This window comes from Magnolia sinica, chromosome 8 (assembly GCF_029962835.1).
Source record: "Magnolia sinica isolate HGM2019 chromosome 8, MsV1, whole genome shotgun sequence".
Lineage (NCBI taxonomy): Eukaryota > Viridiplantae > Streptophyta > Magnoliopsida > Magnoliales > Magnoliaceae > Magnolia > Magnolia sinica.
In genome coordinates this window covers 24,644,837-24,661,863 of record NC_080580.1, presented here as the reverse complement: position 1 = coordinate 24,661,863, position 17,027 = coordinate 24,644,837, and the positions used below count along the sequence as shown (strand labels likewise).

At 37.3% G+C, this 17,027-nt stretch overlaps 1 protein-coding gene across 1 annotated transcript in view; it reads right to left on the bottom strand.

The window, feature by feature from the left end:
• LOC131253112 (uncharacterized) overlaps window positions 1-12,946 on the bottom strand; it is a 35,420-nt gene extending 22,474 nt beyond the window's left edge. The window contains exons 1-2 of the mRNA XM_058253938.1: window positions 12,678-12,946; window positions 4,207-4,342 (exon numbers count right to left, since the gene is read on the bottom strand). Of these exons, the coding sequence (XP_058109921.1) occupies window positions 4,207-4,342; window positions 12,678-12,855 (314 nt within the window). The 5' untranslated portion in view covers window positions 12,856-12,946. The remainder of the gene's footprint in view (window positions 1-4,206; window positions 4,343-12,677) is intronic.
• Window positions 12,947-17,027: the final 4,081 nt, after the last annotated feature.

Here is a 17,027-nt window from a genome sequence, read left to right as displayed (position 1 = left end):
TTTTTCGAAGCTATGGATGGGATTGCTACAATTGCCTAACAAAAATGATCCTTTGGAATCATAAACAATCCATGATGGGTCCTAACAAACAGATGGATTATTATCGATTTGGCCTATTTTTGCATAAATGATCTTGACCACCCATTAAAGACCATTGATCAAATGGTTAATATTTTTCAGATAGTGTTATGCTTGCCTGGTAGCCTATGAAATGTGTGGTAAACCTAATGAACAGCCTAGATCAATGGATTGGACCATCAAAGCATCCAAATGCAACCAGAAGTGCTATAACTTAAGAGTGCTCTAAGAACACTAGAGCATTCCTCAATACAAGTTACTGATGAAAATAAATATGGAACACTTCCAATCGAGTATAGCATAAGTCCTCGTTAACAAATCTGCATTTTTAACAAAGAATTACATGATGCATGGGTTATTCCCTGTTTGTTATTGTTCCATATTCACTTCATTCATGAGAAATACCTGGACGAAGAAATAACAATTTTTCACGCTGCCTCACAAAATCGAATGGCAAATATAATTATTAAGGCAATTGGTCATGCTCGACAAAATATCTTGTAGACTAACTGTTGCTGATTACTCAACCTCAATTTTAGAGGGTGTAAAGAGAGTAAGACACACATGGATCCTACATTATCCAAATATGGTATGCATATATTTTTCCTTTTTTATTCTTTTTTATTTTTTTGAAGGTTAATGAAATTTTATTAAAAGAAGAGCCAAAAAGGTGAAAATATATGACTATAGTCCATAGCCCAGATAACTCGAACCACTCACAATGGTTGGAACCTTTATTACAATTTAACCAATCTAAACATCAAACTTCGCCGTTTTAAAGACAACGATGGTTAACCTGCTTTCACATGGCCCAGATTACCACCAACAAGACTAACCTCCACAACACCCTATGCCCCCTACTCCTCCCCCATGCCACACAAGGAAGAGACCCTCAATGGAACCCAGCATCACCCAAGGAATATTAAAGAAAGCAACGAAGCTCTCCCACACCTTCTGAGCGAATGCAGAATTGATGAACAAATGGTTCACCAACTCCACATCCATCATAAACATGATGCGCAATTAGGAATCACTATCAATCTTTTTGGCAGGTTTTCTATGCTGAGCACTCTATTCGTTCCCACTAAGTGAAAATTGCCACTTTGGGAGGAGCCCCTAGGACCAGACTCTGGAGGTCTAACCACACATCACATCAGTAGCGTTATCAATCGTCTCATAGAAAACTTTGACAGAGAACCGGCCCGATTTGACCATCATCCATAACATCGAGTCTCTCTCACCCCAAGATGGCTTGAAATGATGAAGTCTTGCCAAGAGCCGAATGAGTTCCTCCGCTTCCACATCCATGTCCAGCTTGTACAAGTGGTGCATAGCTTATATGCCACAAAGTCATAGGCTACATTTATATTGCATATAAAAAAGGGCTCGCTTGGGAGCTTGTAAATAGAGGTAAATGGGAAATGGAAAGGTAAATGAATTGGGAGTAAATGGCTTACTCGGTTGTGTTTGGATGGGAGTAAATGAAATGCATTTGAAATCCAAATATTCTATTAGGATGGGAGTAAATGGGAGGAATTGGAATGTATTGGAATTTTTCAATATATTCATAGGAACATATGTGATATCCCAAATCAGCTTTGATATCTCAATTTAGTGTACATATATGATATTTAACAGAATGATTGTAATAAGCTCATTGAAATATATGCATTTGAAATCCAAATATTCTATTTGGATGGGAGTAAATGGGAGGAATTGGAATGTATTGGAATTTTTCAATATATTCATTGGAACATATGTGATATCCCAAATCAGCTTTGATATCTCAATTTAGTGTACATATATGATATTTAACAGAATGATTGTAATAAGCTCATTGAAATATATGCTTTAGCCAAAATTGAGAAAATTTTGAGCCTCGAGTGGGCTACGAATGTAAGGATCACAAAGAAGCAACTTGCCAACGCTATTTAACCATGCATTTAGGGGCCGTTTGGATGGAAGCAAATGTGAGGGAATTGGGAGTAAATGGAGGTAAATGGTATTTGAGGTGTGGTTAGATGGAAGTAAATGTATGTAAATGAAATCCTCTCTACAAGAGAGGATTTGGAAGTAAATGGGGTGAAACGCCTTTTTGAGCTCCCTTGGAGAGTTGCACGAGTAAACAAAAATGGTGCTACGCACATGTCCATCATACACATGGCATGCTAATGATACTCCGAAACAATTCAATCATCGGCCGCATCACTAAAATCACACCAATAAAATGATCCAAACTGACCAATGGTTGGCCATCTAAGGGGGTGTTTGATTTTTCATTTCCACCTGTAAATGGTAGTAAATAAGCAATTATGATAATTTACCCATGTTTGATAGAAAGTGAAATACTAGTTCAAATACACCTCGAAAAATGCGATTGCATGCAAGAATTTGAACTGAAATTGGGCACACGTCATCTCTATGAGACCCACCATGATGTATGTGTTGGATCCATGCCGACCATCCGTTTTATCAGCTCATTTTAGGGCATGAGACAAAAAATAAAGCAGATTCTAAGCTCTAGTGGACCAGACAAAAGGAAACAATGCATAAAATGGCATCCATTGTTAAAAGTTAGATCCTTCTTGGGGCCCACAGGGATGTGTATTTGTCATCCAACCTGTTCATAAGAGGTCACACAGACATGGATAAAGGGAATACGCAAACATTAGCTTCATCCAAAACTTTTGTCGACCCCCAGAAGTTTCCAAAGGTAAGCATTCATTTCCCTCTGTTTCCTGTGATGTGGTCCATTTGTGCTTTGGATTTGCTTCATTTTTGGGCTCATGCCCTAATAGGAGCAGGTAAAACAAATGGACAGCGTGGATCATACATATACATAATAGTGGGCCCCACAGTTCTTGTTCTCGATTCATTTTCTGCCTCGGTTTTAGTGATGGTTTCCACCCAAACATACTCTCCATCAACATCAACTTTGATATTGCTGTTGCAATTACACAGGTAAGTAATGATAGCCTATTCACATGTATTTACACATGTAATTGAAAAATCAAACACCCCCTAAAGAAAGGAAAAACAAAAAACAAAAACAAAACAAAAGAGCCAGGTGCGATATATTGCAAAAACTGTGATACATTGTGATATTTTGAACAACACTATGGATTTCAAATACTTTGAGAGTGTGTCGTATTGCTGGTCTGCGATAACAATAATATCATCTGATATTAGCGATATTGCAAACACTACTCTCCCTCACTTTTGCCTGCTTGTAGAAATCTCTCTCCATCTCTAGTGCTTAACTAACATAAAATTTATCATACACTCTACTCGGCCTTACTGCATTCTTTGATTTCTTTTATTGTTTTTATATGCTTTGAGAAGTTCTACAGTTTTACTTTCTTCCACCCTTTATAACGGTACCTATTATTGCTACTTACCATTGTACCTCTTTTTGTAGTCATTATTAATATTTTATTTAAAAGTGATGGTTAAGATTAGAAAAAAAAAGGAGTGGTTAGGACAAGATTAGGGTATTTGTTTTGTGAAAAGTACATATACATGAAAGACCCTTTAGATTACTTCTGGGGTGTGGAAAACTATCAGTGGTGCTATTCAACCAGAAGTTCCAGGTTTTCTCTGACCACAACCATGCAACCTCAATCAAGTGCAAGTTGTGTTGCTTCGATTCACCTGTCCTACAAGTTAAGGAACAGGTAGGTGCCCAGTACTCCCAAAGAGCATGTGATTTTATTTCTAAAAGTCAACTTCAAAGTCTAAAATCCCTTTCCCCAAAAAGAAAACCACAGACATCTACTTTCCCTGAAAAGAAAACCACGTACATTTACTTTCCCTGAAAAGAAAACTACATCTACTTTGGTGCACAGATTACAAATTCACACCACAAAAAGCAACAAGAATCAAAAAGCAAAAACTGTATAGTAGACCTAACAAAGGCTAGTTACAGAAACCACATCAAAAGATTTTCTTCCAAGTTGTTTCTCACAAGCTGTTCCTCATAGACACAAATACAGGGAACTGTATGTACAAGTAGAAGTTCTTACAATCAGCATTCAAAATTTAAGGAAAGCCATGGCAGTGATGAAGGCATCTATCCACACTAAACACATGATGGTTTTTGAGGAGGAATAGAGAGCAGAGCAAACATACATGCCGAATGAAGCATAAGTCCTGTTGTAATCAACTTTAATATCCTGCATAGTCAACCCACACCCCTCAAAAAAATGGATAACATCAGTCTTCAGTGTATTTTTTCCAATGCCAGTCAGCCTTCCATAGATCAAACCTGAAAATGATCACAACATAACCAAAGTGTAACCAGGTGTTCACATGAACTGCACAACATAGAGGGAAAAAACCAACATTTTCCAGGTTATTGAAAAAAAAAAAAAGTGAAGACCTAATTTTAGGTTATTGTGATGCCCCTCAGGCATTTGAATATCTAGTATCCAAGAGCCCCAAATGCAAAAAAAACAAACCCTAATTGGAGACTGGGATTTCCAGGAATCCAAATGTCACCCTTTGTATTGTTTGAATTGATGAACATAAGAAAGTAAATTGAGGAAATGAAATCGACTTCCTTGGATGTGACAGTTTCCCTCGTTTGTGAAAGACATGAGGATTGAGGAAATTGATTTCATTTTCCTCAGATTTCCTCTATAAAGGACCATTTCCTTTTCCACTCTCAGACATAAAGAAAAAGGAAACCTTTTTTTGCTCTTGCACACTTTTCCTCAAATATGATGTTTCCCTTTCCTCACCTACCTTTTGGTTACCACCAACCCAAACAAAAGCCTAGGGAAATTTACGTAATTGGGGAATTAGTTTTAGTTTAGGGGAATTTGGGAAAATTGGGTTTTGCCATATCCTCATGAATCCTGACATATCATTTCAAGCCCATGCCGAGGTGTTCCTTGCAAGTGACATGTTGCACTGGCACACGGGTGCAATGAGAATTGGGGAAGGATTCACTACGGCATCTCCTAAAAGTAATGGGCTGCAATGGCACGCAATTATAGAGCTGGACACGAACCAAGTTAGCTTGATTAAGTTGCTTGGCTCGGCTCAGTTCGAATCTAGGTTTGGGCCGAGTCAAGGTGTTTTATGTTGCTCGAAAAAATTTCGAGCCGAGTCCAAGCTGGCCCGAGCTCGAAACGACTCGACTAGGTCCACAACTCGACTCAACCTGGTTAGTTATATAATATACCCCCCTTGTCCGAGCGCCACGAGCTAGCCCTAACCTTAATCCCCTTTCTTTCAAATATGTTGAAGCCATGCATCTGAGCCCGGAGACCTAACCCCCCCTTTTCCCTTTCTCTCTCTGTCAGAGCCCCAGGCCCATACGTGCCCATCTCTCTCTCTCTCTCTCTCTCTCTCTCTCTCTCTCTCTCTCTCTCTCTCTCTCGATATATATATATATATATATATATATATATATTTTTGGGGCCTGACCGACCGTTGTCCATGGCAGCCCGGCTCGGTGTCGATTAATTTTAAAATATCTTATATATATATATATATATATATATATTATATTATATATAATAAATTACATGTATACATACATTATTAGTTTCTTGTTAAATTGTTAGAATTAATGTGAATTAGAATAAATGTTACATTGTTAATCATGTGAATTAGAATTAATATGAAGTAGAATTAACGTGAATCATGTGAATTAGAATTAATATGAAGTAGAATTAATGTGAATCATGTGAATTAGAATTATTGTTACATTTTTTTTGTTAAATTATTAGTTAGATTGTAAATTATTCAATTTTCATCAATTGTTTAATTAGTCAGATTGGTTTTTTTTTTTGTTTTACTATTGTAGTATAGGATAATCAGTTGCCCGTTTAAGGATTTCTATGTTGTCTGGCATGGATACAATATATTTTTTAAGGCATAAAAATCCTCAAATTGTCCCATTTTTGGACAGTTAAATGTTGAATAGATTGGAATGTTTTCATTTATTCTAATTTAAATGCATACACCTGTTCCGTCTCATCTCTTCGTTTTTCTCTGGATATATTTTTTGCATTTATTTCTGGCATCTATTTCCGGCATCAAACATTCACACAGTGTGGATACTTTGACATGGGAATCAAATGCAAGATTAATATTTCTGGAGAGGTAAGAGGAGATGCTGCCGGAATTTTGGCATGGTATTTAAATTGAAAAATGAAAGTATTATAATCTATTCAACCTTGAATGAGTGATTGATTTAGACAGTTAGCAAGTCTAGAAAATTTGGAGGGGTATTTAAGTAGACACTACTTTGTGTTGATAAATGCCTCAAAGTTAATTTCCTATCTTAATATTTATAGATGACTAGTGAGGAAGTCCCAACTACCCCCAGTGCCGGTGTGTCAGCCACATATCTCCTCTTATTGTGGAGGGAAAAGTATCTTTGGCTTCAACTAAATGAAAGAAAAGATCAATAGTGTAGGATGACTTTGAATAAGTCGTAGTTAATGGTGTAGTGAATATTAGATGTATGCATTACAAATCATTATACAATAAGAATCTCAAGGGGTCAACTACTCATTTAAATAGACATAGGCAAAGTTGTTCAAAGATACCAAAAATTCTAATTCCATGCCAACAGTTGCTTTCATTTACTAAGTCTGAAGGGGACGACTCTTAAGGTAAATTTTTCACTCATAAGTTTGACAAAGATAAGCTAAAGGAGTGGTATGCAAGACTAATGATCGTTGAAGAAAAGTCATTTAGAATGATAAAGAGCAAAGTTTTCATGTCTCGTCTTTTTCTAAATTCCATAAACCTCAAGTTGAGAAGGCCTCCCGCGTTATTGTGAACAGAGAGTGCATGAAGATATACGTAAACGAGAAGATAAAACTGAAAGCAGTTTTGGCATTAGTCCCCAAAATAAGTTTTGACTTCTGATTTGTAGACGGTGTCTAGTCAAAGAAAGTGATACATTTCATTAGCCGCACACTACGTTGATAAAGATTGGAAACGCTGCAAGAGAATTTTGAACCTCCTCCTCATACTGGTTTGGTTATTTAATATTGCATCTACAGTTATCTACGAGACCGGGGCATTGAAAATAAAATCTCTTCAATAACTTTATATAATGATTCAGCAAATGGTAGTGTAATTTCATTCTTACGTAACCAGTTTAAGGCAACCGGAAGTTTATTTTTTGAGAAAAAAATATTCCAGGTTAAGTGTTGTACTCACATACTTACTAAACTTGATTGTACAAGAATGGCTGAAAGCAATTAACCCCACCATAAAGAACAAAGAAGGTGTAAAATACACAAGGGGGTCACCTTCAAGATTGAGTATATTGAGTGATATATTCCAACGTCAAAAAACATTGAAGTTAGATATATGCACACGTTGGAATTCGACTTTTGAAATGTTAGATTCGGCTATGAAATTAGAAGTTACATTTCCTAAATATGTGATGCGTGATAAAACATATGCTTAGTTGCCTACTAAAGATGATTAGAACAAAGCAAAACAAGTTCACAAGTTTCTCAAAGTTTTTTATTATTACACGAAGATTTTTTCTGGAAATAAGTATCCCACTGCAAATATATTTCTTTTGTCTCTTTGGAAGATTAAGGAACACCTTAGAAAAAGTGTCAGTAAAGGTCCAAATTTTCTACAACTAATAGCACTTGATATGTAAAGAAAGTTCGATAAGTAATGGGAGGAATACCATTTGTTAATAGCCTTAGCCATTATTCTTAATCCTCGATGCAATATAAGCTTTGTTAAGTTCATTTTTATGAAGATTTATTCTGATGAAATGGCGGTAACTGAAACCTCCATGGTTCGTGACGCAATCAAAGTATTGTATACGTTGTATGTTTTTCTACTTTACCCATAGCCACAGCCATAGCTAAGGTATTCCAAAACGGTAACGGTGGCCATAACGGCCACCACCATTACTGTTATGATATGGGCTGTAACGGTCATTACGGCCCCCGTATCGGCCGTTATGGCCGTTTTTTATTTTTTGAAAAAACTGTTATTGGACCGTTACGGCCCGTTTTTCTATAATAGGCATTACGGTTGTTTCAACCACGTAACGAGTAACGGTTATGACCGTTACCGTTACGTAACAGCCGTCATGTAACCGATTTTGAATACCTTGCCACAGCAAATAATAAAAAACTTAAAGCTCCAGATCTTTCTACAAGGGATAACAATGTACTCGATGAATATATGTCTTTCTTAATATAAGAAGAAACAAATGATCAAACAAAGGAATTAGAGTTAGACTTGTATCACAAAGAGCCAATCATAAGCCACCCGAACTCAGACTTTCATGTTTTAGGGTGATAAAAAATGAGTCTGTGAAGCAAAATACCCTACACTATCGGTGATGGCACGGGATATATTGTCAATTCCAATTTTAACAATGGCATCATAATCCGCTTTTGGCATGGGGAGTAGGGTCATGAGCAAGCACCGAAGCTCTCTTTCACCAAAAACAGTTGAATCGTTAATTTGTACACAAGATTAGTTGCGTCCAGTTTAAGGAGATAATAGTTTTGATATTAAGGAGTATGAGGAGGAGATCAAGTCTCAAAACAAGACTGCACTTGCAACAACATCAACATGAAGGAGGTTATAAATTATTGTTAATATGTTGAAACTTGAAAGTGGTGTAATGTGTATTTGAATGTAATGTTGAAGAAGGTTATAAATGAAATGACTTTTATTTCATTTTCATATTATGCTTTTGTTTATCATATAATTCAATTTCATTACTGCTTTTGTTTATCATATTTTATTATTGTTTTTATTTATCATATTTCATTATACCAAAATACTAAATTTTCCAATACATTGAGTGTACATGTCGTCAACTGACTCATTGACCGACGTTTGGGACTACGGTTCCTCAGTCAACTCCCTAAAGTCTAAAAAAATGAAGATTTTGCGTCATTTGTGTAGGGCAAAGTTTTTTAACAAAACTAATCGGCTCAGGTTATACCAATCATGTTAAGGTGGAGATGCAAAACTGTGTCCTAAAGCCCCAAAGGAGTTCCAACTTTTTTAGGCCCTTCTAGATTTAAATAAGAAACCCTCCACATCATCCAAACATTCCACAAGAGTTGTAATTGGTGAAAGTTCTAACATAGGAATAGTAGAGAGATCTAGTAAGCAAGAGGAAGACGAGGAAGCTAGATTATTAGCATTGGAAGAATAGCAATTACAACTTGCCTTGAAATGTAGAATGAAAGAGGCTTCTAGATATCAACGATATCCTCCAAGACAACATAATGCCGAAGCAGGATCGACTGGAGCACGAGCAAAAATAAGAAGAGTAACAAACCATCTAAGTTTCTCTCCAGTCTCGGTGCATTTTACAAGGTGTTGGGTACTATATATAAATCTACTCAAAAAGAAAGCTTAAACAATCTAATTCAAACTATACAAGAGCACAATGGAAAACTCTCTCCACCATCCGATTCATGAGAGGTGAACGAACACCTTTATGAAGAATTAGATAATACCTTGAGCTCGGCAAACAAATCTCCTCTCCTGTAGATTGTAGTAAATAACGATAGAAACGCATCTAATGTTGTGAACACTGTAAGTTTGTAATATTTTTACTTTTCCGTTTGTAAGTCATCTTCGATTTTCACTTCTACTAAAGAATGAATTGGATTTTATGTACAACCTCAAACTCGAATCCAAACTTAACTCGACAGCTCGAACTCAAACTCAACTCGACAGCTCGAACTCGAGCTGGCCCTAGTTGTTGATGAATCGAGCCAAGATGGACAATCAGGCTCGAGAACCGAGTCGAGCCGAACTCAAGCTGGGGTTGGCTACTTGCCGAGCCGAACTCAAGCTAGGGTTGGCTACTGGCCGAACCGAGCCGAGCCAAGCCAAACTCAAGCTAGGGTTAGCTATTGGTCAAATCGAGCCGAGCTTTGCAAGCTCCACTCAATTCGACTTGGTGTCCAGCTCTACGTAGTTATAAAGAAGGTAGTCATGCGCAAGTGAAGGTAAAGAAGCCAGTCTAAGAGAATAGGATTTATTTTGCAACATGCAAGAATAGGATTTATTTTGCCACATGCAATGTTGGAATTTCGACTAGTATGAGTAAGAAGCTAGTAGATATGATGAAATAAAGAAGAGTTAACATAGCTTGTATATATGAGACCAAGAGGAAATGGTCAACAATTAAGAAATTTGATAGATGTACACTTTGTTATATAAGAAAGCCAACAATAGAAATGGGATACGAATATTGTAAACAAAACTTCAAATAATAAAGTTACATGTTGAGAGAGAGTGGTGGACTTTTATTAAGAACACTTATGCTGGGAGAGGAGAGAATTAATGTTATTGATGCATATGCATTGCAGGCAAAATTAGAGGATAGAATTAAGAGGAATGTTCACCCTTCAGTTTTTATAGGGCCCACCGTGATATGTATGTGAAATCCACTCAGACCATCAGATGTGTCTAGGTTTTGGGACAAAAAATGGGCTAATCCGTGATTCAGGTGGGCCACGCTAGAGGAAATACTTCAGAGTGGGCGTCCCATTGTACACTGTTCTCGATCATGTGGCCCATCCAAATGATGGATGGGCCTAATTTTTAGACCCTTATTCTAACATTAGGTGACACATCCAACTATCGGTGTGGATGTCACATAGACATCAAGGAGGGGCCCACACGAAGCCTACCCGATTTTGCTCACACCTAAGTCCCCTATGGCACAACTACCAAGGGAGCAAGAATATACATGCATGTGTATAGAAATATGTGTATTGAGAGAGAGACACTTAAGTGCTCTCAAAGAACTACAAGGTGCAGTGCTCCTAGTTGTATTGGTGCACTTAGAAAATTCATTCCATCAATCTAAATTGTCCATTAAGTCCAAAACACATTTCATAAGATATTGTATATAAAATAAAAATAAATAAATAAAGAAATAAACTTATTGTCGAATAATCCAATCCATCTTTAGTCTGACCTTTTTTTCTATAGCCATCCATATTAGCATAGTAGACCATGAAATGTGCTCTAAGAGCATTGGAGCATGCCGCCTCTCATATAGATTCATGAATATATATATATATATATATATATAGCTAAAGTCCCCACCTTCATGGGACGTTAGCAACATCCCCAGACCTTTTAAATGGCACATGGGTGACCTATTGTCGATCCCAACCATTCATTTTTTCATAGCAAAATCAAGGCAATCAGGTGATCCTAAGCTTCTGATCAATAGCATGAAAATGGACAGTCAAGATTGACCGGAGAAATATGAAATAGCCCGGGTGGTAGACTCTCAGGAGTTTCAACTCCCAGTCAAGGGTTCGAGTACCCATAGGTGGTGAAATTCCACCAACGTGAGTGTGTGGGGTCTATTTGCGTGTGTAAAATATATATATATATATATATATATATATATATATATATATATATATATATATATATATATATATATATATATATATATATGAAATAGGTCTAATCATCATCTTAAACATCTATTAGATAGATATCACTTTGTATTTCTTATGATTTTAAATTAAGACTTTGATTCAATGATTGTAACCATGTGATTTGTGACTCGTTACAATGGATGGTTGTAACAAATTGGCACCAATCAAAGGGTTAAGGTCGTCCGATCTACATGATTCTTGCACCATAGCTTGCTCCCAGTTGTATGAATGAATGAATGGTTTAGATTGGCGATAGTTCGCCCCATGTGCCATTCAAAAGGTTTTGGGACATTGGCAAATGGCAACCTCCCCATGAAGGTGGGGACATTAGCAAAACACTATAGATATATGTATGTGTGTGTCCCTGTGTGGACTCAGATTGCCTAGTGTAGAACACAGCACCGAGGTTGGTACTTTGTTGACGTGGCAAATCTCTATGGGCCCTACCATGGTGTATCTGTTATATCCACACCGTCCATCCATTTTGCTAGATCATTTTAGGGCATGAACTCAAAAATGAGGCAGATCCAAAGCTCAAGTGGACCACACCACAGAAAGTAGTGGGGACAATGATGCCCACCATTGAAACCTTCCTAGGGCCCACCATGATGTTTATTTGCAATCCAAGCTGTTCCTAAGGTCACACAGACTTGGATGAAGGGAAAATACAAATATCAGCTTGATCCAAAACTTCTGTGGCCCCCAAGAAGTTTTCAATGATAAGCGTTCAATCCCCACTGTTTCCTGTGATGTGATTCACTTGAGCTTTGGATCTGCCTCATTTTTTGGCTCATTCCCTAGAATGATCTGGCAAAATAGATGGACGGTGTGGATATAACACATACATCATTGTGGGGCCCACAGAGATTTGCCACGTCAACACAGTACCAACCTCGGTGCTGTGTTCTACACTGCGCAATCAGAGTCCCCGTGTGTGTAACCCCAATGCATTGACAATACAATCCGATACAATGGCATTTGCATCAGAAGGTCCTCAGACGCAAAGAAATACAAATGATGCAGAAATTTGTATAATACCATCACAGGACGAATTTCGCGATAATTCACGATACGGTATGATATTTTTGAACACTGTCAAGACTGAACCCTAACCCTAACCCTAGATTTCAAAAAGAAATTATTAAAGATTTGGGGCTACCGGCAAACTACCTTTGGTTGGAGACTGAAGAAACGGATCGAATGAAGGCTCTTTGGATTCCGTACCACCATCGGTCGAGAGATTTCTCGGCAGCTGACGCAGCGGAGGAAGAAACCCTTGATTCGGTCTAGGGAATCGGGAGCCGTTGGATTTGAGCACGTGACCAAGCAAACTCAGCTGCCTCTGCATTGTCGAATCGGAGAAAAGCCGAAATTGAGTGAAGGAAAGGGAGAAGGTTTTCAAGTGTTTAAAAACGAGACGGTCGCGGAGTGCAATGGAGCATGTGTGGAGTTAGGGTAACAACTGGGCCCTGCAGAATTGGTCCAAGCCCAAGCCATACCAGGTCCGACAAGTGGGACCCACCCTGTGCGGATGGAATTGGATACACTGTATCCAACGGGTCATTTTGAGAGAACCTGGATAACGGACCTGGGTCTACCTGAAACTGGACCACTTGGCCCAAGGATTCATTTTGAAAGGAACTGCATAATGTTTCTCGACCTGCATATGGATAGAGCCGACCCAAAGGTACATAAATAAGGAGATTGGATCTGAAACTGGGCCGTTTAGCCTGGCCAAATCCAACACACCACCCCAGACCTCTTGTTAAGACTTTAGCAGGTTTTCCTTGACTATGAGGCCCACCTTGATGTATGCGTTGTATATCCACGTTGTCCACCAGTTTTGCCAAATCATTATAGGGCATGAGCCCAAAAATTAAGCAAATGCAAATCTCAAGTGGACCACACCATGAAGCAATAGTGATTGACCGTTAAATACATCCAGGGGTTATTAAAGTTGTGAATCAAGATGATATTTGTGTTTTCCTTTCATCCAGGTCTATGTATGTGAGCTTATCAATAGGTTGGATGGAAAATAAACATCCCGATTAGCCCTAAGAAGCTTTTAATAGTGGGTGTTTAGTGACATTTGTTTATCATGGCGTGGTCTGCTTGAGACCTTTGTCTGCTTCATTTTATGGGACCATGCCCTAAAATGCATGGACAGCGTGAATATAAAATACATACATAATGTGGTCTTATGATTAAGAAAACATTCCCTATGCTGTTACTCGGGTAACAACTGATCATCTCCTAACCTCTCAAGCTTGACGCAAGGGGCCCATGGTCACCTAGTTGTTAAATGTGTTGGATTGGGACCAACCAAAATGAACATAAACACAGATACGATGGACTTGATCCAGATGTGATATTCGAAAAACTTTCAATAAAATAAGAGATAAGGGCAAAATTCCCTCTTGAGTTAGCTTTCTAGACATAAAGTCTCTTATTTCAATGCAAAGCACCTTTATTTATAAAATTCTCCCTTAGCAACCTTCATGTCAAATAGAAATGCTTGGTACATATATAGCATTTATAGAAACATCAAGGTGGACCCACATGGAAGAGTTATACAATGAGCTTTAAATCAATTTTCCTTTTCATGACATCTTAAGACCAATTCCTACTATTATATGGGCCACCAAGTAAATTTGGAGGTCTTTAGGTGGTTGCCCATTAGTTTATGTGATATTCTGCACCTAATGATTGTACAGGCCTACTTTCAATAAATTGCATCATCATGGTGGGCATCACTTGGTGCATAGCTTGGATAACATAAAAAATAATGCAAGCTCACACTATAAAAAACAATGGACAACCAATCTAAAAAACTAATTAACGCCCATGTGATGGTTGAATTGACCTAAGGTCTTGAAAACATAAAATGAGTTCACGAAAGAGTTTTAGGATAATATTTAAATAATGTATTTTTATTTTCAAGGCTTTTGTATGACTAAATTACCCTTTGCTAATTGCCCTCACACATAACCATTTTATAGAATCCATAGAATATTATTTGGAGGGAGATTGTTTGCATTTGTGGTATGAACTTACTACTACTACAAACATTGTATAAAGCCACCATATATATATGTATGGCATTAAATGCGCCTGAAAAGGTTCCCCACCTATGAAAGTGGTATGCCATAAGGACTAAACAAACTAAACCATTACATGAGCCACTATATGAATTTAGAGATTTTTGGATGGTTGTCTACTTTTTTTTATGGTCTGGCTTACTTAATAATTATATAGGCCCAGTTTTCTAAAAATCCCATGATCATGATGGGGGCCACTTTATGCTAAACTTTGATTGCATAAAAAAACATATCGGGCCATGTTGTAGAAAATAATGGACAACCACCCAAAACCTCTAAATTATGTGGTGGCCTACATGATGGTTGGATCAACTTGATTAGGCTTACCAATTTGGTGATGTGGTGACCCCTTTGAACAAACTCGATGCCAAAGAAATATCAAGATGGGCCCCACATAAGTTGTAGAATAAGCTTATTTACAAAAGTTGGATAGGATTTTGATTATAAATTTGGCACCTAGGAGTATCGGACCCTGATCTTGTACCTGAGAGAATGACCTATATTTTGTACATTTACATTCCATAACTAACACATACATCATCACAGCATTCTCATTCATAGAATATAGTTATCTCAAAACTAAATAAATAAGCATCAATAAGAAAAAATCAAAACAGTCACATTCCAACTATTAAAATTCATCATTGTATTTATGTCTTGACACATCCAATCACCACCATAATTTACATTCTTACTATGTCTATTACAATAAATTTAAAAGACTTAAAAGAATTAGACATATAACTAAATATAAAAGCAATTCTCTCTTAATACACCTCTTTAAGATCCTATTCTTGAAATTTAAAATCCCAAAAAGGATAAGTTGCAAAGGCTAGTGAGTAAATCTCATCATAATTTTTGAAGAATAAACATGACTAATCCTGATAAAATGTATTTATTCAAAATAAAGTGAAACCTTTTGCAAGCTTGAAAAGTAATGACCAAATAATTAGGATCCGACATCAATGTGCATGTAATAAAGTACGAATGATATTAGGATATGCAATAGTGTTTACACACATTTTGGGCGTCATGACGTAGACTAATATGAGAATACCATGTGGAGACACTACATGTTTGGTATATGCAGAATTCTTACTCGCACGCGATGAGATTTACGCCCGAAGATACTACATGAAGCATCAAGGCTTAAGACAATAGGTAAGAGTCCCTTGGTAAACCTAGCCTTCAACCATTTAGATTACAAAACAACCCACTTCTAGATGAATCATCACATAGGTAAACATTTGACTCATCTAATCCATGCCTTAAAACCTTTTATGAACATGTTTAGTTAGGCTTTGAAGAGGTGCAAAATTACTATAAATTGCATTGCCCAAACAATAGTTTTCGAGTGAAGTTTGATCCCATCGACAGACCGTTCATATGTCATGAGTAGAGCTTTGATCGATTGAAGCTCAAGGCTCGATCGATCGACGGTGGAAAAAAATTTCAACAATAATTATATGAAATTCTAAACTTTCTTAATCTCATTGAGGGACCTTCGATCCTATCAAAGGGTCACTCGATCAATTGAAGGTATCGCTCGATTGATCGAAGTTGTTATTTTCTGCTAATTTTTTTAATCATTAGAACTTGGTTCCTTTATAAATGGCACTTGAACCCTAGGCAAAATGATAGTTTTTGAGTAAGTTAGAAGCCCTACTATATGCCAATATTTCCTAACACTTCTATGTTCTCACCCAAAGGGATCCAAGTCATCTTACATGTGATTAATCACTCTCGGGAGCATTCCAAGATCCTTATGAAAATAATCTTGTTTCCTTGCATTCTTTAGAGGATAAACACTAATCCAATAGGCAAACTTTCATATTTTAAACCTCTATGATGCTCATCTAAGTGAATCCTAATTTGAAAACTAATTAAGCCTTTAATTATAAGAGATTCAACCAAATACATATCGTTATCTTGGTAGCCTCATTGGAGTATCAAGTGTAAGGTACCCGATTCAAGGAAGCGGAAAAAGACCAAATTCAAAGATCAGATGATCACAAGAGAAGTTGATTGAAGCACAGGAGATCATTAATCAAGTATTTCAAAGAAGGCGTATCAACGAGGCTCAATCCAATAAGTTGTCATTATAGAGTCTACATACACTCATTCCTTGTGTGTGATTGAGTGTGACCCAAACTTGATAGGTTCTTGTATAGGACGTAGGCTCTTATGTAGGGATGAATTCATCATACATGGGTGTATACGTGTTAGTCTCTGTGGGAGCCTTCAGCGAGAGCAAAACGTACGTAGGTTCTTAAATTAAGATACCTAGTGGTTGTTGATTAGCCGATAGACAACCAACTTAGTCTCTGCGGGAGCCACTAATATGCGTAAAAACATGTTCCACCGACATGAGAGTGTACGTGCGTTAGGTCCTTATGTAGGGCTATAAAGGTTATGGGTGAAC